This window comes from Mesocricetus auratus, unplaced genomic scaffold (assembly GCF_017639785.1).
Source record: "Mesocricetus auratus isolate SY011 unplaced genomic scaffold, BCM_Maur_2.0 Super-Scaffold_100010, whole genome shotgun sequence".
NCBI classification, from domain to species: domain Eukaryota; kingdom Metazoa; phylum Chordata; class Mammalia; order Rodentia; family Cricetidae; genus Mesocricetus; species Mesocricetus auratus.
The window spans coordinates 69,178,799-69,206,491 of NW_024429194.1; the positions used below are offsets into that span (position 1 = coordinate 69,178,799).

A 27,693-nucleotide genomic window follows, 5' to 3' on the forward strand; every position below is an offset into this window, starting at 1 on the left:
TGAATAATAATGGTATTTTTGTTGTATGATGAGGAATCAAAATGGTGAACATAAAAATTTTTGCATATAAAATAGTTTATAGTCTTTAACATTAAACTCATTTAAAATATTAATTTTTATCTATATTAGCTTTAAATAGGAGCTTTTAAAACTTTGAAGCTAAAAAATTCAGTTATTATTTCTATCCAAACAAACTACTTTGAAAACTATGAAGATCAAAGTGTCTTGACATTTTCTATCTACTAAGTATAAGAATGAGAATCCCTTGGGAATGCTAAAGGAGCCAATCTAAGCCATTTAAAAACAAAGCAAACCCTGGTGTAAAATCTTTCTATTTAAGTTATGTAATTATCACATGATATATGATTTGATACTTGTACATATTAACTTTGATCTGTAAAGAATACATTAAGGAAAAATAACAGTTCTTATTTTTTTAAACATGCTTTGGTTTTTCCATTGACTTATTAATTATTTAGGTATACGATGGAGAATAGATAAATAGATTTCTGTTTCCTTCCTGAAATGCTCTTCTGCAGTATATGTTTTTTAAGATTACATATGGGTAACATTGTTTCTTAGCCCTATCCAAGGCATTTTAATTTACCTTTCTGGGCTTATTTCTTTACTTAAACTTTTCCTTCCTGGAGAAGATAATGCAATTTTAAGATTCTAGTGTTAATTGAATCATCTTTAGCAAAGTTAATTATGTCCAGATTATAACACAGTAGTTGTTTTTCATCACTGCTACTTTTTTCCTGTTTTCCTTTGTTGTGTATTTTTGTTATAGCAATGGAGATCCTTACTCAAACCAGTCTAGTCAGATCCAAAGTAGTTAGTCATAGTGGAAAAAAGAATGGAGATTCTGCCCAGAATCTCCATGTTTGAAACAGGTCAAAGCAGAGTGGCTCAGGTTAAAACCTTGTTACTTTAGAAATTGCAAAGGAAAGAGTGGTGGTTAGCTGATGTTGAGAGGAAGTTTAATAAGGAAAACAATGAGACTATATAATTTCAGCCACTGATTGATTTGATACATAAATTTCTTTCGGTCATAAATTTATTATAGGTAGATCAACAAAATAAATCACTGAAGGACCCATGTTTCTCATTTTTATATGTATCCCATTGCAGATTTTCCTTTTGTTAGTTATCCTAGATTTTTGTTAGTGTAGTTAAACCGGATCTTAGGTAGGAACTAGTATATGCCACACATTTCTCTAGGCATTGCAACCAATTAATTACCACAGAAAACTTAAAGCTTTATTCCCATTTTCAAAAGTAGATACTTAAAGCAAAAAGAATCTATATAAACAGGGCCAGAGTTTGGACAAAGGAGAAAATATGAAAGAAGATAAATACAGAACTTCTATGCATCTTAGTTTCCAACAAACACCAAAGGAAGCTTGTTTCATTTAAATGAAATAAATATTTTCATTTAATAACTTTTGAGTCTTCAAAATTACCTTAAAATATAAGTAAAAATATTTGGAAACTTTGGAAAAATGTAAAGCATTGATCAGATTGTACTTTGTAAAGTTTCAGTATAAATGTTAAGAATGTAACCTAAACATTTCATAGTTAATACTGACTGAAGGCAGATGCATTGTTAGGATATCAGTTCATTGAATTAAGATTATATTTGAAATGCTTTGTTAGTAAGATGCAGAGTACTTTGTTGCTACTTTTAAAACACAGTTTTGGTAGCAAATTAATAGCATCCTAAATCCTGAGAATTTGGAAGTGACTTAAGGTGTCTTGTCAGAACTGATTTATTGTAGTAAGGCCGTGTTTTTCTTTTTTCAGGATGGTGAAACATTCTAGTGTCAGAGCCTACTTACTAGCAATAGAAAATTCACATTTTACTGAAGTGGTAGAAAGTAACTCAGTTCATATTTTAGCTGCTTTTTAATAGCTCTATGAGTTTTGTAGAAATGTGTTATTATATGATCAGGGGCCACACATTCTCTTTTCTACTTGTACTCATGTAAATGTATCTAGGTATGGACAATCACAACATTTTCTAGTAAGGAATAATATAAAGTGAATTAGCTAACTTCCACAACTGTCTTTGATCTTTTAGATGGTTGCTTTAAATTGCTATGATTCTTTTTTATTTGTGTAACCACAGGTATTAGCAATGTCATTAGACTGTAGTTTTTCCTCCTTTCCTAGTACAAAATAGTTCATCTTAAATTACTTTAATAATATAAATACATTCTTCTATATACATTTAATAATAGAATTATAGTTGATACAAAGTTTTCAAAGCACAGTAATATACATCAAAATTAGGTTGATTTCTAATTCTAAAATAATTGAAAGACAAATTTCCTTATAAAATAAAGAACACATAATTAGAAGAAGACTAGAAACCTAATTTAAAAATTAGGTAAAGAGTATGGATAGATTTTTTTAAAAAATAAAACTTTTGAATATGCTCTTAAATAAATTATGTTCAACCATATATGCCTTTAAAAAAGAAAACTAATTTGTGACATATAATGCTATTAAGAAAATTACTGTGAAGTAATGTATGATCATTAATTTAGAAAAAGTTGCAATTATCATATGAAATGTAATATTGAGGATTTGTGTATATTGGGTAGCTGCAAAATATATAAGTACTTAATTCTGGAGGGATTATTTAGGGCCAAGGAGACTGGGGGAATCTTTCATTCTTTCCTATTTTAATCATGTTCTCATTGCTAACAACATTTGGTAGAAATGCTAAATCATAGGCTATTAATATGAATGGCTTCCTTACGGCATTCTTTTCATAGCTGATTTAGAATTACACAAACTTAGCATTATAGCCAGCTTTATATGGCGGAGCAGTAGATTTGAAGTTCTCCCTTGATTTTACTAGTAGTTTTCGCTGGAGCAGCTCGTCCTGATGGAGTCTTAGTGGGTATTTACTTTTCATGTTCACTTCACTTCAGTTAGTGTCATCCAGTAAACATTTGAGTAAGTAAAGCAAACTTTAGGTGCTTGTGGTTTTGTGGTATGGTACAGTCTTGAGTATTTCTTCTCCATTTTGAAATTGGAAAAGTATATTTAGTGTGGTTTGTGACCTTTTCTAAAGACACATTTGTAAATATATAATTTCTAATCACTTCTCAGATATTGGCTTCTTGTCCAATCGACCGGAAACCTTTTCAGGCCGTGTTTGAACTCAGTGCATTTGAAGATTGTGCTAAGGTAAGCTTAGATTTCATTTTGAGTTTATAAGTGTCATAAACTTAAAGTTAACTGGAGTTATTCTGCTTTGATAGATTTCTAGTTAATGTGTTTTTAAAAATGGTACACCTTTAGGTTTAATGTGTGTCATCACAACGTCCAACGCTTGTAACTGAAACACTGGAACTGTTTTCCTTTGCCTTCTAGAGTGGGCATACCATAGTGGTCACCTTGTATTTTACAGATGTGATAGATTAGATGCCAAAGAATTTTTGTATTTAATTATAGAATACTTACATTTCCATGATTGTTCCTGTATTTCAAAACAGTTTTTAGTTGGGCAGAACTTTGAATACGTTATTTCATCAAAACAAAATTATTTTAATTGGAGTATTGGATTCAAAGATAAACGTCCATAAAACTTAAGCTCTAAATATCTAAAAACCATTCTTATGAAAAACATAATTTTGAGACTAGCTAAGTAAAACTAAACATAAATTGACATCTTTGTTCTTAAATGCCATTGCTGTTATTCAGTATGAGTCATTATTATACTTAAATTTTTTTAGTTATTTAATTTTTTTAATTTTTCAAATTAAATTAGATCTTTTTTTTTTTTTTTTTTTTTGGTTTTTTGAGACAGGGTTTCTCTGTAGCTTTGAAGGCTGTCCTGGAACTCACTTTGTAGATCAGGCTGGCCTCGAACTCACAGAGATCCGCCTGCCTCTGCCTCCCAAGTGCTGGGATTAAAGGCCTGCGCCACCAACACCCAGAAAATTAGATCTTTTTACTCTTTCCTCCTTCTAACTCCTTCCCTGTCTTGCTAGCTCTCAAATTTATGGTCTCTAGATTCTTTTTCTTTATTTGTTGTTTCATAGATATGTTTGTGTGCTGTATATCTATATATTCCTCAATATAGAAATACAATCTACTCAGTCTGTATAATGTTAATTGTATGTGTATGGTTTCATGGTTGAGCACGTGGTATTAGATAGCCAAGTGGGGGACTGTTTCCTAGGGAAGACAATTTCTTCTGCTCTCAGCATCCCTTAGGTGGCTGTAGTTCTTTGTTTAGGGTTGAAACTGTGAGATTTCCCACCTCCATGTATGTGTATCTATCTGTCGGTGCCATCCTTGTTTGGGTTTTGCTTAGGCAGCCATGTTGATGAGACTTCTTGGGTGAAGCTTCTCTGACATCTCTAGGACACTCAGTCTCCCAGCAGACATCCTGTTCCTCTGACTCTTACAAATGATTAATATTTCTATTGTTGATTTTTGGCTTGTTAAATAGAAGAAAATAAATAGAAACATTCCTGAGTTCATGAGGAAAAGAGGAAGATAGGACAGGACAGTGGTGAGTAAGTAAGATGTATGAGAAATATAATAAATATATGAAAATTAATGAAAAGTAGCTTAAAAACCACGGACATATGTGATACTTCTAAGGAAAAAACTGTTTGCTCTCAGTGACAGCTTGGTTACTGGAGGGGAGGGAAAAAAAAACCCTATTTTGACATTACTTCTCAGTGTAGGTATTTTTTAACTTGTTTTGATACATTTTTATTCAGAGTCTTGATATAAAGTACAAACAGTATTGCAATGCAAATAAAACATGTTAAAGCATTTGTGGGCTGGGGAGATAACTCAGTCAGTAAAGGGTTTGCCATAGAAGAAACATAAGTACTTGAGTTCCATGCTTACATTTAAAAAATAATTGGAATGGTCGTGTGTGCTATGATTCTTGCTCTGATTCTCACTGGCCAGCAATGTAGTTTACTTAGCAACTAGTTTGAGGACCATTAGAGACCTAGCCTTGGAGACAAAAACGTGAGTGGTGCCTGATGGAAAACACCTGAAGCTTTCCTCTGGCCTTCATAAGCATGCTCATACTTGGAGATAAACATATACACAAACCAGAAGGATCTGTTTGTTACAATTGCTCATCTGTTTACCAAATATGCAAAGTATCATATATATCTTGGAGAAAAGTGTGTTAATAAAATAAAAGTCAAAATAGATTCTCTGGAAGACAAACTATTTTCTAGCCATTTTAATAAAATGATGTGGCTAAAGGTATTTGTATGCTGCCCAGAGTGGTCTTGAATTCTTGATTTGTCTTCTTGATTGTCCTGAGTGCTGGGATTAATTGCGTGCACCAGTATCTGTGACTGCACTTTTCAGTGAGACACTTTTGTTTCTTTAATTTTGTAATTATAAGGGAGAATTGAAAAGCTATTTGCAGTGTTGATATACTTCTCTAATAGTTTTGCTTTTCTTATAGATTCAAGTAAAACAACAGTTGAGACAAATAAAACACAAGGAAAATGAAAGGTTTTTAAAGAAACAACTCTCTTATCATGAAAGTTCCAAAAGTGATAAAAGGTTAGTCATTAACTTTACAAGTGGGATTCAGTATGGCCATAAGTAATTAAGTAAATAATAAGTTGAGCAGCTTCATACAGATGTATAGTATATTGTGATGAGATTCATCTTCAGTCCTATTATCTCTCCCCGCTCCTCCTATGTAAAGGATTGCAGCAATCTTTTTGCCTATATAAAGCTCCAGTTAAAGTCTGTGAGTAGAGAATGTTAAATGATTGGGAAGTGACACTCATACAAGTTTTTGTTTGTTTGTTTTGTTTTTTTGCTTGATGTTTCTGTTTGCTCCATTAAAAAAAGTAATAACCTACCTCTATTCTGCATGGCTCAGTAGCCAGTCGTGATAGTAAGATTATTGTTTTAATACTAACATATACAACTCCTTGTATATTAAAACATAGCTCTGCCTATTAGTATTTGTTCTGAGTTTATGAGAATGAACATTTATTGACTTCCAGGATTGTTAATAAAATTTAAGCATAACAGATTTACTGTGATGGTAGTGATTTAAAAGTAAATGGACAAGCTGGGTGGTGGTAGCACACGCCTTTAATCCCAACACTTGGGTGAACCTCTTGAGTTTGAGGCCAGCCTGGTCTACAGAGTGAATTCCAGGGCAGCCAAGGGTATACAGAGAAACCCTGTCTCAAAATACAGTTAAAGAAATAATAAGTAAACAATATTTTGGTTGTTTAAAAATCCTTTTAAACTTTTGTTCATGCCTACAGAAAAGGAAACAGCATCCGAGAAGATGTATTGTGTGAAAGATTTTGTGACTTGAAGGTGTTAAATAGTAAGTAATCCAGCCAAGTGTTCCTTTTGCGTTGTAACTTAGTGTTTGTGCCCCCCCCCTCTGTCTGTCTCTCTCTGTCTTTGTCTTTGTCTCCCCCCACCTCCCCCCCCCGTCTCTCTTTATTTCTCCCTGTCTCCCTCCCCTTAAGACAGGGTTTCACAGTGTATTCCCAACTGTCCTGGAATTCAATTTGTAGACCAGGCTGACCTTGATCTCACAGAGAATTGCCTGCCTCTGCCTCCTGATTTTTGGGATTAAAGATGTGCACCACCACTGCCCAGTCCCAGATTTCTTAGTAGTATATTTTGATTTTGGAAATAGTTGATAATGGAACTTCTTAAATCTTTCCACAATTACCTTGTGTTACTTTGCTTTCATTGAGGCCATTAATGCTGTTTCTTATTCTTTCAGTTCTTTTTGTTGAGGTGGGAGGGAGAAGGAAGAAAAGGAGTGTGTGTCAAGAGAAAAATAAAGTTTCCCGATTACTTGGTGTTTAGTAACCTGTATTGTCTTATTCCACATATCCGGGGGAGCTGGTAAAATGTCTATGGATCTTAGACATTTGGGGCTTTGGAGTATTGGCATAGATTGGCTAAGCATCACCTTGGGAATGATCTACCTATGTTTTGTCTCTTGAGGTGAAGATTAAATTTGGTTGTGTTTGCCATTTATAGTAATTCAGTTTACAGAAAAATCTCAGGCATTTCCCTTTGCCTTTTTGGGGCTCTGTGCATGTGTGGGCATGTGCTTGCATGTGCTTATATGTGTATGGGTGCTTGTATTTGGAAGCTAGAGGTTGATGTTGGGTGGCCTCTTTAATTAGTCTCAACCTTAGTTTTTTGACACAGGTTCTCTCACTAACCCTTGGCTGGCTATTAATCCCTTGGGATTACAGGTATCTACTCCCATAGTCACTTGTTATGTGGGTTCTAGGGATCCAAAGTCAGGTCCCCATGCCTGCACAGTAAACACTTGAGCCATCTCCCCAGCCCCTTTCAGGCATTTCTTTTTATTTTTTTCTTTTCTTTTCTTTTCTTTTTTTTTTTGGTTTTGCTTTTAAGAGACAGGGTTTCTCTGTTTTGGAGGCTGTCCGTCCAGCCTGGCCTCGAACTCACAGAGATCTGCCTGCCTCTGCCTCCCGAGTGCTGGGATTAAAGGCGTGCACCACCAACGCCCGGCCCTTTCAGGCATTTCTAAGGACATGCTGTCTCTATATAATAACTGATTTGTAGAGTTTGGAGTCAGACTCTGAATGCCCATTTAGCACCGAACTTTAATCTCAGAGTCTTAATTATCTTAGTTTATATTGTACAAAAGAATGTACAATATTTTCTCGATTCTTTCCCTGAAGTGCTTGGGGTTGAACTCAGGAAAGAGTCTGGGAAAGAACTTTTCCCCACTAGTCCCACAGAAGAATGTTTTTGTAAAATGTCTTTGGGATCGGTGTTTACTGAAATGTGTTTGGTAGGTACTGAATTAGAGATAAACCAGGATTCCAGTTTAGCATAGCAGATTGAACACCTGTTTAAGCCACACAGAGAACGAGAGGGAGAAAGCACAGAAGAGATGACCTTGAAAATAGAATTATAAAAGTGATTTTTTAGATCCATTTTTATTTTATGTTGTTACGTGTTTTGGCTGGTGCCCTTGAAGTTCAATTAGAAGAGGACCCTGGATCCCCTGAACCTAGAGTTTTAGATGGTTGTGAGCTGCCATGTGGGTGCTGAGAACCAAACCTAGTTCCTCTACAACTAGTGCTTTTAACTACTGATCCATCTCTCCCACTCCAATTTAGAGAAATTAACCAGTGTTGAATCCTTTAATGAGAGTGTCATTGGAGCTCTCAGTACTTAGAAGTGGTAGAAAACAAACAGCTTTTTCTATAGAGCAGTTTGTTGATGCTGGTTTCCCAAGGGAGGCTTCCAAGAGAATAGCAATATATATATATATATTCATTAGGTAGTGAATGAATCAGAATAATTTAGCACCTTTAGGGCATAAAAGATACAGTGTAACTATAGTACAGCAATTCTGTATCTAGTTGAAGGGAATGGTTATTTGTAAACTGCAACAGGATATCCACTAAGCATCTTTACTGTTGGCTTTTTAAGGACTTTAAAAATCATTGACTCAGCTGGGCATTGGTGGTGCATGCCTTTAATTCTAGCACTGGGGAGGTAGAGACAGGCGAATCTCTGTAAGTTCAAGACCAGCCTGGTCTAAGATAGTTGCAGGATGGCCAAGATTACACAGAGAAACCCTGTCTCAAAAAAATCAAAACAAATAAACAAACAAAAAAAGGTCATTAAGGGTGTGGTGGAACACACCTTTAGCCCCAGCATTCAGAAAGCAGAGGCAGGTTGATCTTTGAGTTGGAGATCAGCCCAGTCTATAGAACCAGTTCCCGGATGGCCAGGGCTACATAGAGAAACCTTGTCTCAATCAATCAATCAATCAACCAACCAATCAATCAATCAATAGTTTCATCTTTTAGTTATAGATCAAAGTACAGAGCAGTAAGTTCCTGAACCTTCACCGACTTCCTTGACCCCCATATCCATATTATATTTGTTATACCAGCAATGTGTATGGCATGTTGGTGAAGGATGAATGGTAATGAAAAAGGGAATTATTGTACTATTAAGTAGAAAATATGCTTTAACCAGCAGTATTAACAGAAGAAAACCAAGGATATATGGTCTTCAGTAGCAGGAAAGAGGTCTCCTACTTCCTCTGAGTGCTTTGGTTTGTTTTATATTTTTGGTGATGGGGTGATCCATAGACCTTTTTTGAAGCCAGCAAAGCTGAGACTATAGTTGCCATTTGCAGGTAGATATTGTCTAGAAACTCTTAGGAGATACCACTGTTTGTATCAGCAACAGTTTACAGTGAACCATAACCATATTGATAGGCCTCATGGATTGGGGACATGGCCCAGTGGGTCAGAGCACTTGCTGTGGAAATGTGGAAACCTGAGTTTGGGTCTCCAGCATTCACATGAGATCCTGGCAGGGCAGTATGCTTGTATCCTGGTTTTGTGGGGGTGGAGAGAGGCAGGTCCTAGGAAGTCACTGGCCACCAGAGAGGGTGGGTTTCAGGTTCAGTGAGATTCAGCCTCAAGGAAGTGTCTCTGCATACAAATGCACACTCTTCAAGCATGAAAGCAAGCATGCCCACACATGAGGCTTATTGGTGAATGAAAACTAGGTCTAGTAAGTTATACAGATGTTGATAGAACTTATCTTTCTGGGGAGTTAATCCTTTGTAAGGGACTCAAGGAAGTGGCTTAGCACTTAAGATACCAGCATTCAACCACAACTTGCTGTAATTTAGCAATGGGGAATCCAGTGCTTTTGGACTCTGGGCACCAGTACTTACATGTACACATTCATATACACAGACACACTACCTGTTTGTGTTTAAAATTAATAAAACAAATCTTTAAACAAAAGAATGTATGTTTTACACTACCTGATTTGAAATTACGTAGAAATAATTTCTAGATGAGACACAGCAAAAAAGAAAAAAGTGATAAGCAACACGGTAGTGGCCCTGCTGCAGCAGAAACAATGCCAGTCATCACTTCATGTTACTGAGGTCTGAAGAACGGGGTGCTTGATCTGAAGTGACAGTGTTGGAAGTGACACTAACCAGGCCAAAGACCTCACTTTCCCTGGGCAGCTCCTACTTGAGATGATCTCGAAACTATCCTAAGTAATAAATAGCTGGATAAAAACCCTGAACATGTTGACTACGCTTAAAGCTTAAAGACTTATATGTAAGTTTTTACAAGTTAAACGTTTACATAAGACAATAGAAAATGATAGTTCTGTTTATTGTAAGCTTATGTACTTTCCCTTTATCTGTTGTTTAGTAAGGTACGATGCAATTAACATTTGGGAAGTTTTTTTTTTAATGCAAATAATATTAGAGATGCAGCACTCCTAGGCACTTTGACATTCTTTATCAGTGTCAAAGGTGTAAAGACTTCGGAAATAAAATTTGATACAAGTAACCAGGTTCTGTTTTGTTTGCTTGTTTTGTAGGAAACTGTTCAAACAATAAAATGGGTGAAAAGAAAAATACTACAGTAAAGACAAATAAGGTTTGTTCAAATAAAGAAATAGATTTTTCTTAGATAATTAAATAACATTTATAGTTATTTAGTGCTTAAGGTGTATACCAGTACTTTGAAGTATTTTTGTTTCTGGCTTCATTAACACCTTTTTTTATTTTTAGGTTCGAAGTTCAAATCCGTGTAGAGATCCGTGTATTGGGAATTCCGTTTTCAGTTTGTTTTCATGTGGCAGCCACAGTGCAGGACCTCGAGCCTATAGAGCTTCCTGGTTAGTGTTCTCTACCTTCAGCTTATGGCCTTACACTTGTGTTTTAATCATAATTAATTTTTGGTAGACACTTCAACTAGGTTCAGTAAAAGTGTTGAGAACTAATTTTTGTTGTTGTTATTTGAAAACAAACTAGTTCCAGCAAAGAGAATACTTGTTATTTTGTGACTTAGTTTGCCTGGTGTTGTTTTGTTTATGCTATAACAAATAAAGCTGCTTGCCTGAAGATCAGAGTATGAGTTAGCCACACTTGTCAGCCATAGAGACCAGACAGTGGTGGCACACACCTTCAGTCCCAGTACCCACACTAGTTAGCCTTACAGGCCAGGCAGTGGTAGCATACACCTTTAATACTGACTCAGGAGACAGAAGCAGCTGGATCTCTGAGTTCAAGGCCACACTGGGCTACATGAGCTTATATTAGTTTAATAGAGAGACAAAGCTCACACAAAGGTGATCCTAGCATTTCGTATCCCACTCCTGTAATCCCAGCACTACGGAGGTGGAGACAGGAGTGATGTGACTGGCAGAGGGAAATTTGTGGCGGGAGGAGACAGAAACTCAGTGCAGTTTGAGCAGGCAGTCTGAGGACAGGATCACCTTTTTGGGCTGCATTGGTAGAGGTAAGTGGCTGGCCACACTGCTTCTCTGATCCTTCAGCCCTCATCTTGATAGCTGACCCCCATTAGAATTCATGCTGCAAGTCTGTTCTAAAATGTCTGCCCATGTCAATGAGTTTTGTTTTATTAGTGATTTGCTGAGTATAATTTTGATATATGCTGGAGAAACAAGGTATTTGTGAGATTTAAGAGTAGTATCTTTTAAAACAGACCTATTTTAGAGCTGATTCTGTCCTTTATGGATACATAGAGTTTCACAGGTATATATTTGTTTTAGATATTGAGGTTTTAAAATTATACAGACTTAACTAAGCCAGAATTATGTTATTTTAGGGCTTGGCAGAATACTCAAGAAACAGTTACATATGAATCTCTTTGTGAAAGCTGCGTTAAGTCTGTTCTTGGATAAGATAACCACACCCCTTCTTATTTCCTTATTTTATACTAAAGTAGGACATGATGGTCTTGAGTACCAATTTCTCTCATCAGTTGGAGTTAATGTCTGACTAGGAATTTGTCTAAATACCTCTTAGATCAAGTATGAAGGATGAAGCTCTACTGTAGTCTGGCAGTGCATCAGGTCAGCTCGGGCTAGTTAACATCTTGCCACTTAATATGGAATCCCAAGTATTCTTTGTAGTATGCATTTGAATACATTTGAATTTTGTTTTGTAGTGTAAAAAAGTACTTATTGTAGGGATATGCTTATTTATGGTGCTATTGCTATTCTCCCATAACTTAGTTTTACTCTACACTTGTTAATTGTTGGAATTCTAATAAAACTTTAAATTTTTTTTTTTTAGTACAGAATCTGTAGATGTCAATGAAATCAGTTCATTGATTAGGCAAAAACGACAGGAATTGGAGGTGTCCTGGTTTCCTAATACATTACCTGGAATTGGAAGGTAAAAATTGTTCACTAAAATTTATATGCTAATATAAAAGCAAAAATTTCATTGAATTCTTAAGTATAAATTCCATATTTGATAGGTACCATCCTTTTTTTTTTCCTTTCAAGACAGGGTTTCTTTGTAGCTTTGGAGCCTGTTCTGGAACTCGCTCTTGTAGACCAGTCTGGTCTCGAACTCACAGAGATCAGTCTGCCTCTGCCTCCCATGTGCTGGGATTAAAGTCATGCACCACCAACACCCGGCTGATAGGCATCTTTTTTTTATTAAAGATTTATTTATCACATATACAGTGCTCTGCTTACATGCCAGAAGAGGGCACCAGATTGTGAGCCACAATGTGGTAGCTGGGAATTGAACTCAGGACCCCTGGAAGAGCAGTCAGTGCTCTTAACCTCTGAGCCATCTCTCCAACCTGATAGGTACCTCCCTTATTATTAGGGAGTTTTTTTTTTAATACAAGTATAATTTAGTATAAATTAAAAGTATATAAAATAATAATATGAATTAAACTTTGTTGTTTACAAATGCCTAATGAAGATTATCTGTGTATCTGCTGAAGCATTGTTTCTATGTTTCTGTTTTCAAACATACTCTTCTAAATAATGATCTGGTCAAGCTCCTGCTCAGCCCTGGCCTTCAGGACTTTCTATAATCCAGTCCTTTCTTAATGGTCCCAAAGCTGCTGTAGTGCCAAATGCACACTACTTATTCAAGCTCCTCTCTACATTGAGGAATTCCTGGACTTCACTCTGATAAAGTTCTGTATCTTATGCCTTCATTGTCTAGACATGATGGGAAATAAATGAAAGTAAAATTATGAAGTCCAGATACTTACAGTTCAAACCATTTCCTTAGAGTTAAACAAGTAAGAGTATTTCTATAGACTCTCACCTGATACTTACTGAAGTGGTCCTTTGTTAGTAGACTTACATTTATTTAGAAAATGGTTGAGAAATGGATTGGGTTTGAATGCAGAAATTCTGGGAACTCTTAACTGGTCCACATAATTCCTGAGAACTTTGAAAAGACATCACTCTCAGTTTAAGAATTTTTATTTTTTGTTTTTTGAGACAGGGTTTCTCTGTATTGTTTTGGAGGCTTTCGGTCCAGCCCAGCCTCGAACTCACAGAGATCCGCCTGCCTCTGCCTCCGGAGTGCTGGGATTAAAGGCGTGCGCCACCACCGCCCGGCTCAGTTTAAGAATTTTAAAACAGCCGAGTGGTGGCACACGTCTTTAATCTCAGCACTTGGGAGGCAGAGGCAGGAGGATTTCTGAGAGTTCAAGGCCAGGCTGTTCTATAGAGTGAGTCCGGGACAGGCTCCAAAGCTATAGAGAAACCCCGTCTCGAAGGGGAAAAAGAGAATTATAAAATGTAAATGTAGCATTAAAAAATCCCTTAAGTAGCTGACTTGAGGGAGGGTAAAGGGTTCAAAAGAGTAGGAGGACGTTTACTAAGAAGATAGAGGGGGCTGGAGAGATGGCTCAGCAGTTAAGAGCACTCACTGATTGTTCTTCCAGAGGACCTGAGTTCAATTCCTGGCAACCACATGGTGACTCACACCCACCTTGAATGAGATCTGGTGTCCTCTGCTGGCATGCAGAGGATTGTATACATAATAAATAAAAAATTGAAAAAAAAAAGAAGATAGAAATGTTTCTTTTTATGTATGAATATCCATACTGGCTAAGTCATCTGATTATATACTTAAAGGCACTTACATTTTATGTTATAGTAGCACAAGAGAATAAAAGCTAAAGTTGTGTTTTGTTTGTTTGTTTTTTGTTTTTTTTTTGAGACAGGGTTTCTCTATATTGTTTTGGAGCCTGTCCTTGAACTTGCTCTGTAGACCAGACTGGTCTCGAACTCAAAGAGATCTGCCGCCTGCCTCTGCCTCTGCCTCCCGAGTGCTGGGATTAAAGGTGTGTGCCACCAATGCCCGGCGCTAAAGTAGTTTTTTAAAGATTCAATTTTTTGTTTTTTGAAGATGAATTCTCTCTCTCTCTCTCTCTCTCTCTCTCTCTCTCTCTCTCTCTCTCTCTCTCTCTGTTTCTCTGTCTCTGTCTCTCTCTGTCTTTCTGTCTCTCTGTCTCTCTGTGTGTGTGTCCGTGTCCGTTCCCATGTGCCTTTGGAGTTCAGGGGAGGGATTGGGATCTCCTGGAGCTGGAGTGACAGGCTGTTTGTGAGCCACACAGTGTGCATGCTGGGAACTGAACTAGAGTCCTCTGAAAGAGAAGTGCTTTTAACCATTAAGCCATCGCTCCACACCCCAAGCAGCATCTTGATAAAATGTCTGATTATTTCAAAGAGAAACAACTATATTCTAAATTACCTTTATCTTGTTTACTTTTAACATAGAAATATGCCTTTAAATTTTTTTTTTTGTTTTCTTTTGTTTCCTTTGCAAATTGTGGCCATGTTTGGGTAGTAAATAACCTTGAGTTTATATGTTCAGTTATTTGGGCAAAAGCCTAAACACTGCATTTTTTAATATTACAAGTCTAATTCGGAGCATGCAGTAGTTTTAAGTTCCATGTTCTGTTTTTAGATCACATAACTAAAGAATTATTTGCTTAAATTTTCAGAGTTGGTTTTGTACCGTGGAGTGTTGAGACAGAAGTCATTCCTCTGATTACCTCTGTGTTGCCAAGGACTATTTTCCCAGCAAGTACCATGTCATTAGACAATTTTGGTAAAGTTTGTAAATTTATTTTTTGTTTGAAAAATTATTATTAGCTCCTTTTACCTTCACAAACATGTGAGTGTTGATAACGAGGAATAAATAACTGAGTTAATTAGAGTAATTCTTGACTATTTCTGCAAATATTTGGGCAGTGTCTGGCTTTAAAATCATTACAGCTAGAATGCATGTGCACAACAGAATATCGTGTAGCCATTTAAAAGGAAGTAATCCCATCTATTGTAATGGATGAACTTGGAGGGTATTGGGCTGAGTGATATAATCCAGGCACAAAATGACAATAAATGTAATTATAGTCATGTGGAAGTGAGATTACCATGGTAGTTACCATGCAGTGGAGTGTGTTGTGGTTGAGACTGGGATTGGGAAGTTACTGGTCAAAGAATACAAAGCTTGAGTAAGGAACGAGGACAATGTGTCTAGTGTATAAGCAGGAAAACGCTAAGTGTGTGTATGAGGTGTCTATACTACATACACAGATAACTATGGGAATGCTGTTATGTTAATTAGCTAGATCTTATTTCACAGTATGTATTTTATCATGTTGTACATGGCAAATACATAAAGCTGAATGAATTAAGTTAATTTTCTAAGACATGGAGGAACTGTCTTCATTTAGGGTTCTGGTGTCTAAATCATGGCTCTTTAGAAATAACATCTGTGAATTCATTATAAACAGTCTTCACATTCACTCACGGGTAGTATTGCCTGTTTTCTTTGCCTAGAAAGTATGTTCGTAAATAGTTTGTGCCTAGAGCACGCCTTCCTTTCTACTATAAAGTTTTTACCTCACATCTGGCTGCACCCGTATTGTAGTAGCATTAAGACCCTGATGACCAGCTGTAAGTGATATGACACATGCCCAACTCTTGGGAGGTGGAAGTGGAGGATCAGGGTTCAGGGTCATCCTTGACTACATAGTGAGTTAAGGCTAACCTGGGACACGAGATTGTCTCAGTCTCCTATCCCCTGAATATTGATGAAACCACCTATTACTCATTTGTTAGTAGAGATACACTTAACAGTTTGATTCACAAACACACTGCTTTACTGTATTACAGGCACTTGTTTTTCTGAAACTAACTATAGTCAAATTATGTTTTGAAACACATTAAAATACCCTTTCATTTTCAACATTGTCAGGTACTTATCATAAGGGATATGCATTAGCACATACCCAAGGAGGAGGAGAAAAAAAGCAAACTTCTGGTACATCAAATACCAGAGGATCAAGACGAAAACCTGCAGCTACTGTTCCTACAAGGAGGTCCACACGAAACACAAGAGCTGATACAGTCAGTCAACCCCAGAAGTCCCCAGTGTCAAATAATTCTGAGTGTGATGCCCCAGGGAATAGTAATTCTTCTGTAAGTATTTCCCCTCCAGCTGAATCAGAAAAGCAAACAAGACAGGCTCCAAAACGGAAGTCTGTAAGGAGAGGAAGAAAACCACCTTCATTGAAAAAGAAACTTCGGAAATCTGCACCTCCCCCTGACAAACCAGCATCTAGTGATTCAGTAGAGGAAGAAACAGCAGACTCTGACACACCACCCATGTTGGAGAAAGAGCAGCAGTCAGGTATAGAAAGTAGTAGCATTTCTTCTGTTCAAACAGATGGAGAAAATCATTTGGTTAATTGCTTGAAAAGTTGCAGTGAACAAACAGAAGAAAATGAACAAACCAAGAAGCATGTGCTAGATGAAGAAGTAGAATTTTTATATTCTGAACCTTGCACTCAGGATCCTCCTTTGCTTGTTGGAGAGGATACATGTGTAGAGACTGAGGAGTTAGGTGTGGACCAGGAGATTTCTACAGACACTTCTGTAAAGGGAAGTGACCCATTAGGAAATGAAGAGCAGGCATCTGGAAGTGCAGAGTCAGAGGTGCAGGAACTTGCGTGTGTAGAGAGTCCCCCTGATGATTTTCTCCCTTGTCCAGCTTCTGACATTGAAGAACCTCAGCCAGTGTCTAGTCCCCCGACCGAAGGATCTGAAAATACTGGGTCAATGGTCAATGATGAAACACTAGAGGAGGGTCTCACAGTAGAAAGTATTGATGGGAAAGATTCTTCAGTAAACATAGAAGCATTTGGAGAGAGCCCCAAATTGGAATCTTGTGAGGGTGAAACCACACACACACTAGACAGGCATTGTGTTGCCAGCTTAAACACTGAGATGCCTGAGCATGTTCAAACTGAAAATACAGAAATAATTCCAACACATGACACTTCAGACAATGAAAGTTCCGGTGCTATTCAAGCTTGTGAAGATAATTTGTTAAAGCATAACCTTGACAATACCAAACTGGACAAATCTTCAGAAGCAAAGACAGAGTCTCTGATTGAGCATCCCCTAACTATAGAGTTACCTGACACACAGACTGAACAGAGTGAGAAACATTTTAGTGAGGATAACAATGAAACAGTACCTATGGAGTGTGACTCGTTTTGTAGTGACCAGAATGAGTCTGAAATGGAATCATCTGTAAACACTGACTCCAAACAGTCAAGTGAAAATTCTGTGGCACACAGTTCTGAAAACAAGCTCTCTTCTGATCCTCCTGCAGTTGAGAAGGTTGAAACTGTAGCTCAACCTGCTGAAAGCCTGGTGGACAAAGCCCCAAAACCTCGTACTCGAAGATCTAGATTTCATTCTCCATCTACAACTTGGTCTCCTAACAAAGATGCTGCACAAGAAAAGAGGCGGGCTCAGTCTCCATCTCCTAAGAGAGAGACTGCAATAGAAAGCAAGAATTCTCAGTCACCATCCCCCAAGAGAGAGCCTGCGAGAGGACGGAGAAAATCTCGTTCACTCTCACCAAAAAAAGATGTAGTCAAAGAAAGGAGGCCGTCTCGGTCTCCAAAGAGAGAGAATGCGAGGGAAGCCAAAAGATCTGAGTCCATATCCCCTAGAAGAGATGCTCCTAGAGAGAACCAGAGATCTCAATCCAGAGTGAAAGACTCTTCCTCAAGAGAACAGTCTAGGTCCCAGAGCAGAGAAAGAGAGAGCGAAAGAGATGGTCAGAGGAGGGATAGAGACAGAGAGAGGAGAGCCAGAAGATGGTCAAGGTCCAGATCTCGCTCTCGATCGCCATCAAGATTGAGAACAAAAAGTAAGAGTTCATCATTTGGTAGAAATGAAAGAGATAGTTACTCTCCTCGGTGGAAGGAAAGGTGGACAAATGATGGTTGGAGGTGTCCTCGAGGAAATGACCGGTACCGAAGAAATGACTCAGAGAAACAGAACGAAAATACAAGAAAAGAAAAAAATGACATCATTGCAGACACTAATGATCCAAATTCCACAGATAAGCATAGAAATGACTGTCCCACTTGGGTAACAGAAAAAATAAACTCTGGGCCAGATCCAAGGACCAGAAATCCTGAAAAGTTAAAAGATTCCCACTGGGAAGAAAATAGAAACGAAAATTCAGGGAATTCTTGGAGTAAAAACTTTGGCTCAGGCTGGAATCGAGGTCGAGGTGGCCGAGGGAAAGGCACTTACAGAGGTAATTTTGCCTACACCGACCAGAGCGAGAACAGGTGGCAAAGCCGTACACCCCTTTCAGGAAGCGACTCCTTCAAGTCTGTGGAACAGCAGCCCTCTAAGCGGAAAAGTGAGCCAGACCTCTCTTTCGGTACACCTGCAGACAGGTCAGGATGGACATCTGCGTCCAGTTGGGCGGTAAGAAAGACTCTGCCAGCAGACGTTCAGAACTATTACTCTCGGCGTGGGAGGAGCTCTTCGGGCTCACAGTCTGGGTGGATGCGACAGGAGGAAGAAGCGCCTGAACAGGGTAACTCTCTCTCGCTGCTTGTTTGATGCTTTACTTGAGCAAGGAGATTGTAAGTCACCATTAGTTATACAGAGACACAGTAATCAGCGTTTATATGTCTAGTTTCTTGTCTTTTAAAGACAGGATCTCTCTGTAGCCTTGGCTAGCATGGAACTTGCTGTAAGAGACCAAGCTGGTCTTAAACTCACAGAGATCCACCTGTCGCTGCTTCCTGAGTGCTGCAAATAAAGCCATGTGCCACGATGCCTGGCAAAATCAATATTTCTTAAGCACCAGATTTCACCAATGGCTGAAATATTTTGTGTTGTTTGCTGCATTAGAAGAGATTGGAATATTACTATACATAATGTAACTTGTATTTAATTTATTTCCAAAAAAAGAAAAAGAAAAAGCTATTAGTATTCAGTTCTGTAATTTTTGTAATCTTTTTAAAATAGTTGTTTGAATTAGTAATTCTTTTTTTTTGTTTGTTTTTGTTTTGTTTTTTGTTTTTCAAGACAGGATTTCTCTGTGTATCTGTGGAGCCTGGAAGTGACTCTTGTAGGCCAGGCTGGTCTTGAACTCATAGACATCTGCCTGTCTCTGCCTCCCTAGTGCTGGGCTTTAAGGCGTGTGCCAATTCTTAGGTTTTTTTAAAAAGATAGTATCTTACATGTATCCCTGGCTATAATTTGTCAAGTGGACTAGGGTGGCCTCAGAACTCAAAGAGCTGAGTGCTGGCATTCTTTACTCCTAGCTGTCTTTACTAGTTGTCATACATGTTATGTGACCTTACATTAGTGATTGTGAGCATTTCCTTTTGCTATATATTATTTAGAAATGACAAGATTAAGTAAGTAGATTGTGGTTTTGTTGCACCAAGCCTATTGCTATTTGCTTCTGTGTTTATGAGTGTAACATCATTTTTTTTACAAAGCTTTTTTTCTTTTGACAGACTGTAACTTAAAAGACCAAACAAACCAAACTGATGGCTCTCAGCTACCTGTAAATATGATGCAGCAACACATGAACGTAATCCAACCCCCAATGAACCCTCAGCATCAGCCTATGAGTATCTTCCCGTACCCAGTGGGTGTACATGCCCCTTTGATGAATATGCAGCGTAACCCATTCACCATGCACCCTCAGCTGCCCATGCATCTCCACACAGGAGTGCCTCTCATGCAGGTAGCTGCCCCTGCCAGTGTACCTCAGGGACCGCCGCCACCACCCCCTCCCCCACCATCCCAGCAGGTCAGCTACGTCGCCTCACAACCAGATGGGAAACAAGTGCAGGTATGTTCTTAGTAGGTTGAGTTAAATCGCATTCAGACATATAGCAAATAGGATAAGAAAGGGCTTCCTGGCATTTAGGATTATAGTTTTAATGGATTTCTAAATTATTCATCATAATTCCTTTTCATTATCCTTTGTTAATTCCCATTCCTATCCCCAGCAGGAAAATTGGCCAGGAACATACATTGTAAAGTGCAAGCTGTATGCTTGCCATTATTTCCAAACAGTGTCTTGTTTGACTTGGTCAAATTAGTGAATTCAGGTTACAGTCAGGTTTGAGTTCGCTTTTTAAAAAACTCCCTAAAAATTTAAAGACTTGGGAGCAAGGTGGTTAGGATCTAGGGAACACTTGTCATAAGGCTTAAACCTTGGGCATAGACATTATCCATTACCATTTGTTTATTTTAGTTTTGAGTTTACTCCACTAAAAAGAGATGTGGGAGACCAAAACTGCAGATACTTTGCAAACATTGTGGTGCTTGTCATTTCCCCTGTATTTACTTATTTTTTATTGTTGTATGTGTGTGTGAGTGTAGGCATAGTGCTTGCCACAGTAGGATGTGGATGTCAGAGAATCTTGTGTGTTCCAGGGCTTAAACTCAGGTCATCAGGCTTGTGTGGCAAGCACTTTGACTCACTGAGTCATCTTGCCATACATAATTTAAACACATTGGATTCATCTAAATACAAGCTCTGTTTAAGAATGTATTCACTTTTCTCCACCTGGTCCTTTATGTATCCATTTTCTAAAATAAGTACTTCTCTAAAGAATAAGATTGACTCACTTTATCATTTTTGTTTGTTTCTTTGAGACAGGGTTTCTCTATAAAACCCTGGCTGTCCTGGAACTCACTCTGTAGACCAGGCTCACTTCCAACTCAGAGATCTGTCTGCCTCTGCCTCCTGAGTGCTGTGATTGGGTGGAGATGGGAGGGCACCACACCCAGCTACTTTGTGTTTTTTAATGTCATTCCTGATGTGGGATAGGTATTTCTTTTGAGTACAGTACTCCATTGACAGATGTTAACTCTTTAAAACAGGGCCTTCCAAGTGTGTGTCATGTAAGTAATAACATGACTACACAAGTCTTACCTGCTCCAGCAGCAGCCCCAGGAAACACAGGATCAGTTCAGGGACCAAGTTCTGGTAACACTTCATCATCAAGTCACGTCCAAGCCTCTAATGCTGCTGTAAAATTGGCAGAAAGCAAAGTAAGTGTTCCAGTGGAAGCCAGCGCAGATAGCTCGAAGACAGACAAGGCAAGTTCAAGGTTGAGAGCAACCTACACAATTCTGTATGTAATAACTACGAACAAGTAACAGCTTTGACTTTATGAGACATGGAGGGGACTTGTTGGGAGTTTTAAATTCTACTGTTATCTGAAGGATTCTGTGTGGATAATGTGGAGAGTTACTGGTAATACTGCATAATCTGTTTTAGATATGTTTGATATATGTTACTAAATATGTATTTTATGTCATGCGTTTGTAAAGTTACTCACAATGTCAAAATAGTTTTCATTTTCATAGATTTCTAGAAAGTTTTTAAGAATAATACTAGAAGGTAATAATTGCACATTTTCTTCTCATCAGAAATTGCAAATTCAAGAGAAAGCAGCACAGGAAGTAAAATTGGCTATTAAGCCATTTTACCAAAATAAAGATATCACCAAGGAAGAGTACAAAGAGATCGTACGGAAAGCAGTGGACAAAGTAAGTGTGGCTGCAGCGTGGAGTATTTTAACCACCTTTCCTGTAATAAAGAGCGCTGCAGTCTGGTTGAAGAATGTTAGATCCTGTTAGACTTCCTCTGCTCCTTTACCTTTGAGTAAGGTGAACACATGGAAACAGGATGCAGTCTTTTGGGTTTTCACAGTACTATCCATTTGGCATTGAGCGTGAAAACATTTCCCCCCTTTCTTGTAGGTTTGTCATAGTAAGAGTGGAGAAGTCAATTCTACTAAAGTGGCAAACCTGGTTAAAGCCTATGTAGACAAGTACAAATATTCTCGGAAGGGGAGCCAGAAGAAAGCTTTGGAAGAACCCGTGTCTACCGAGAAAAACATAGGCTGACAGGCATGGGGAGCGCTGTACAGGACACTGTCAAGATGTCTGCAAAGTGCAATTCAACATGAACCCTTACTGAAAAATTAGACACAACTGTGATCGAAATCTGGTTTTGATAAAATTATTTTTTTTATTGTAGGATATAATGTTTTGTTCTAAATAGAGCTGTGCACTGCAACTTCTATATCTAACCCCCACCCCCAATAAAACAAATTCAAGGGAAAATCAAGGGTGTAATGGAATGTGCGTTTTTATCAGGACTGTTCTAGTGTGGATACTGGAAAATGGACAGCTTCTTAAGTGGGAATGCGCTGGTGTTGGAAGACATGTCTCAATCTCTGTGTATGATACATTATTCTGTCAGGCTGAAAAGTCAAGTAAGACCTTTATGATCTTCCCCGTCTAACTGTAGAAAGTTAAACATGTATTGTCACTAATATTTCAGATATTAATAGAGCATACTAATTATAGGTCCCTCCCTGATGAAGCACATACCTGAGTTATCGCTTAGAAAGAGAGCAGATCATCATGAGTAAGACTTAGCTTCTCCCGGCAGGTGCTCTTCACCTGCTGTCACCAGATCAAGGGCACACTGTGTGCTGACACTGTGTGTGTTGCTTTTGTGCTCCTCTTTCCCCACCTAGAAAAAAACAATAGCAGTTTCATTTGCTAGATTACAACTTTGCCAGATCAAAATTTTGTTGAGATTAGACAACCAATTAAGGAGAAAGCTAGCTTTTTAAAAACTATGTTCTTTCATTATACCTTCTGTCTCTCAGTAATGGCAAATTATTTGTGCCAAATGGAGAATTGCTACTAGGTAGTGACCTTCCTTTTTTGGGACTAAGACTACATAATGTACTCTACTGGCTTCAGGCTGTTAGTGACCTGTCCAATCATGATGAAGTTCTTCTCACACTGCAGAAGTTCCTTAATACTTACAGTGAAGGGAGTGTTAATTTGGTGATTGATAGCCATGCTGCAGAATTCTAAGTCATCTAACTTGTATCTGACAGAAAGAGAAAGACATTGAGTCTGATGCTTTGCTTACGTTATCAGGGACTAGAGTTTTTTTTTATTATTATTAAGCATTGATATATGTTAGTTTATGAAAGGTGAGTTCAGAGTGTCCTGGCACTTTCTTTTCATTGGCATCTAGAAAAATGAATTCTGTGATTAACTTTGATTCTAAATACAATTGATTTTCAGGATATTATAAATAGTTGAACAGATGTCCAGTGGTGATGGATCCAAGGTGAGCACACACTTGGTGAGGCCTCTCACTCCCTCACTCACAGGAGATGCTCTGTGAGGCTAGTTTTGATGGGCAGAATAATTCAGATATTTCAACCCCAGAGTGATTGCACTGGTGGGTAATAAGCTTTGTTAGGATATGATTAAAGTCCTTAAAATACTTCCCAACAGTTTTTTGATCTTTATGTTTTTGGACATCTATGATGCAATATTTAAAGGCATTTTTTAATTAGCTTGTGTTTAGATTTTGATGGCAGAAGTTTGGAGATAGTTTCAAGTACCAGTGGCACACCCTTTTCATTTCAGTTCAGGATCCCATGGACAGTGGTGTTAGATTCTGGTCCTCCACTGACATTTGTGGCAGGTCGCTGTTTCTGTGCTGACTGGTGACGCATCGTGTTCTTTCCCTGCATTGTTTTCACTCACACCTGAGTGAAAAATGCCATTTTAAGATTGGTTTTATATAATTAAGCTTTCGCAAACAAGTCTTAAAGTTTAAAAGAAAAAAAATGGGTAATAGGGTGAAATGTCTTATGTATTTGGGAGAACTCCATTCTTGAAATTAGCAGGTGTGTGTTCCATATCTAGTAGGGCACTGGTAAGATCAGTTCAGAATAGTTAATGATTGTTAGCTATTCTAATATATTCTAATATGAGAATATATTCTAACTGGATTAAAATGAACATTTAAAGAATGAGTTAGAATATGCATGCTTTGTGTTAAGAAATAGCATTGCTTTTATATCCTTGTTTTTTCTTTTCTTTTTTTCTTAAATTCACATTGGTTTTGCATGTGTATGAACTTACCAGTTTGTGGAGTTGCAGGGTTCTCTTGGTCATGGCTCAGTATTGACTTGACTTTGGAACCTTGGGCCCTTTAACTTGATAGTCACATTGATCCATGTTTCTGGCTGTAGAAATGCCCAGTAGTAGTTACTCATTATTTTAACATTCCAAAAGGGTCACATCTGTTTGTTGCTGTTCTGCTAACAACCACACATCATCTCCATTATCTGTCTGCCTTTAAATGGCCGTGGTGTGCACTGCTGACCGTCCCATGCAAAGAAACGTGGCCCTCAGAAGCATAGCGGCTGCCCTGAGTCTTGCTTGCAGTATGAGCTGCAGTGCTGTGTGCTGAAACAACACTCTAAAGCCAGATTGTGGTCTGTAATATATCCTAATAAATTCTTTTGCTAAACAAAGTAGTGTCTTTAAAATTTTATTAAGTTTTCTGGGAAATGATGACTTTTATATCATTTAAACCATTTCCAAATGTGTTGAATTATTTCTTGAATTTTTACCAAAGTAATAAGCATCATGATTACATTAATATCCAGGCAATAAAAAAGGTCAGAGTTAGCTATAAGCATATATTTTAATAGTAGTTTTCGTAATTATATAATCACTTTTAGGAAATTTAAAATATTTAATAATTTCTAAAAATAGGAGAGACTGGGAAACAAACGGAAAAGTATCTGTAATTCTACCAAAGTTAACTTCTTTCAAGGCTGGCTACAATGGACATTGCTATGTTATAACCTATTCTTTTCAATTCATGTATTGAGACTATTCCATTTTAATAAAATTAATTTGACAGCATGACTTTTGGTGACTATATAGTATTCTATTACACAGATGTACTCTTAAAACAGTCCCTTACTATTTATTGGATATTTGTTTGATATTTTTTGTTTGTTTGTTTGTTTGTTTGTTTTTGAGACAGGGTCTTAACATGTAGTCCTGGCTAGCCTTGAACTCACTTAATGCAAACTAGGCTTGCTTCACACTTGCAGAGGTCCTGCCTCTGATCCTGGGTGCTACAATTGACGGTGTGTCAGTCTGCGCAACTTATGTTGTTTTTACAAATATAGATAAGTAAATTAGTGGAGTAATCAGCTTAACTAACTTGATGTTTTATTAAGATGTAGCACGTGTAGCTTTGACTCCAGGATTTGGGAGGCAGAGGGATGATGACTAGGAAACTTAAGACCTGAGTTTGAGTTCAGCCTGGGTTACAAGACAAAAAAAAAGCAGGACCAAAAAAAAAAAAATTCAAGATGTTAATAGGAAAATGTTTTTATAGGTAAATCTTAACACCTAAATCTTTACATCGTTATTTATGAGTAATTTCTTGGAGAATTGATTTTTCAATCATTTTTGCTAAAGATTCAAAAATTAATCAATTTGTGTAATTTTTGAGAATTTAATTACTTGTATCATGTAAAAACTTGTTTACTTAAAGTGATTGACTTTCTGTAGAGAGCCACCAGAAAAAAAATATTTCTTCCCATTGTCAAAATAGTTTTGCCAGGCAACGTGCATTTCCTGTGTACTTCCCTGGTGGGAGCACTACTATGAACTGCTCTGTGTCTGCCTCCTTACAGGGCAAAGATACACCTCCAGTCAGTGTGTGCACATACGCTGTATTCTCTGTAAAGCCGGGTAGGCCGTGTCCAGTGTCGTATTCTCACTGTCCAGTGGGAACCTTCGTGACTACTATATCTTCCGTTTTTGTGTACTCGGGGGCATTGAATGTCAGGACACTCATTTTAAATATGAATAATTCACTGAGAGGAGTTTAATTTATTTGAACCTACAGTGTCTGTGGTGCTCATGGAGACCAGAAGAGGTCATCAGACCCCCCGAACTGCAGTTACAGATGGTTATGAGCTGCCTGGTGGGTCCTGGGAACCCAACCCAGGTCCTCTGAAGACAGCCAGCCAGTGCTCCTAACTGCTGAACTGTCTCCCCAGCCCTGGTTCATCGTCTCATACACTTCCCGTGTGTCGGAATTTTCTTGATGCTTCTCATGCTGTTAAGTTTGATCTTGGCACATTCTAAGAGTAACAACATATTTATTGATTTTTTTTTTCTATGTCAGACTGCAGCATTTGTGTACCTCATTTAATTTATAAAGCCAATTCTAGTGTTTTTATGAGAATTGGGATGTATAACGATGAGCCATTATCTAATTTTGTGGTTACTTAGTTACTAGCCCCAAGATTGAGATCTCAGATTTGTAGACATGAAGTCTGTGCTTGGTTGAGACTGTAAATGTCAGGCTAGGAACGAGAAGACAAGCTGAGATGACGTGAATGTGGTAGAGGACTGTTCTGCACAGGTGAGTGAGGAAGTGTGCCTGCCGCGCAGAGCTCTGAACATATGTGCTAAGCAAGCTCTTTTGCAACAAGCCACGTCCAGGCCCCCCCCCCCTTTTAACTTTTTAATAATACTTTTGGAGATGTGAAACATTCAATCTTGAAGCCATTGGTTTGTTACTATTCTTAAAAAAAAGTACCATTTCCTTAAGTTTATATGAGGTACTGGAGGGATGACTCCAGCAGTTAAGATATGTGCTCTTAACTGTTCTTCTACAGGACCTGTAACAAACGCAAGGGCACCAGCACGAATGCACATACACCCCCCCACACACATTCCTGAACATAAATAAAGATGAAGTATTTTAAAAGAACTAACTGTATATGACTATGAGTCAAAACTAGCAAGCTGCCTCCCTGAAATCAACAGCATCTAAGTTGATTCCAAATGGACCCCATTACTGTGGACTGCCTTGTTATAAGTCTTACTGACCAGGTAGAAGAAAAAATCTACATTTTATCAAAGGAAAGAGAAAGCCAGGGACAGAACTACAAAAACTTCTTTGTGGCTGAAGTGTCCTTTGTGCTCTGTCTCCCAAAGCCACCTTCCCCTTGGCTTTTTACATTTACTATAGTGGGAATAAAAAGTATTATCGATATAATTCCCCCCTCCCAAAGTACAAGCTGTATTGCTTGGAGAGGCCGGGGAGGAAGGACTGGAGGCATTCAGGAGAGCTGCCCCCTCTCCTCCCTCCCTGACTTGACCTTCAGCTCCTTCCCTTGAGTGCCTGTGACCTGTGGGTGAACCTGGCAGCTGATGGTTGTGACTCTTAATAGGTTTGTGGCTGAGAAACCTGTTAGTGAACAAGTAATTGTCCCAAGTCATACACGGTTTATGGGTTTATTCTGTTTTATGAGTATTAGAGAAGATAATCTGTAAGTGAAGGTGAGTGGGGAGTCTTGACTTTGAAACTTAGAACCTGGAAGTTTCACCCTGGCTGGCACCTCCCAGCCCAGTTGTCTCTGGGCTGCTTACCTGTTTTATAGTTGCATCAGGATTTTGAGTGCTGTGTCTTGACATTTCCTTGGAAATCCCAGTCTCTCTAATCACCACTGGCTTTCTCATCCCTTGCACAAACATGAAAGTGTAACTTGTCTAGTGGTTTGTAATTTAGCTACGTCTTTAGGGTCACTTAAAGTTTTCTTTCCAGGAATGCGGTTCTTAGACCCACCCCAGACCAGTCTGCTCTTGGGATGGGATGTTAAACTTCCCCAGACC

At 38.1% G+C, this 27,693-nt stretch overlaps 1 protein-coding gene across 3 annotated transcripts in view; it reads left to right on the forward strand.

Moving 5' to 3' along the window:
• Scaf11 (SR-related CTD associated factor 11) overlaps positions 1–24,915 on the forward strand; it is a 48,203-nt gene extending 23,288 nt beyond the window's left edge. For 2 of the 3 annotated variants that reach the window (XM_005067146.4, XM_013111255.3), the window contains 12 exons: positions 3,121–3,198; positions 5,459–5,559; positions 6,285–6,349; positions 10,396–10,454; positions 10,589–10,695; positions 12,119–12,220; positions 14,811–14,917; positions 16,070–18,721; positions 19,656–19,996; positions 21,037–21,255; positions 21,589–21,708; positions 21,922–24,915. In XM_005067146.4, coding sequence (XP_005067203.1) covers positions 3,121–3,198; positions 5,459–5,559; positions 6,285–6,349; positions 10,396–10,454; positions 10,589–10,695; positions 12,119–12,220; positions 14,811–14,917; positions 16,070–18,721; positions 19,656–19,996; positions 21,037–21,255; positions 21,589–21,708; positions 21,922–22,068 — 4,098 coding nt within the window. In that variant the 3' untranslated portion in view covers positions 22,069–24,915. The remainder of the gene's footprint in view (positions 1–3,120; positions 3,199–5,458; positions 5,560–6,284; positions 6,350–10,395; positions 10,455–10,588; positions 10,696–12,118; positions 12,221–14,810; positions 14,918–16,069; positions 18,722–19,655; positions 19,997–21,036; positions 21,256–21,588; positions 21,709–21,921) is intronic. The other variant, XM_013111254.3, reaches the window with a different exon arrangement.
• The last annotated feature ends 2,778 nt before the right edge of the window (positions 24,916–27,693 follow it).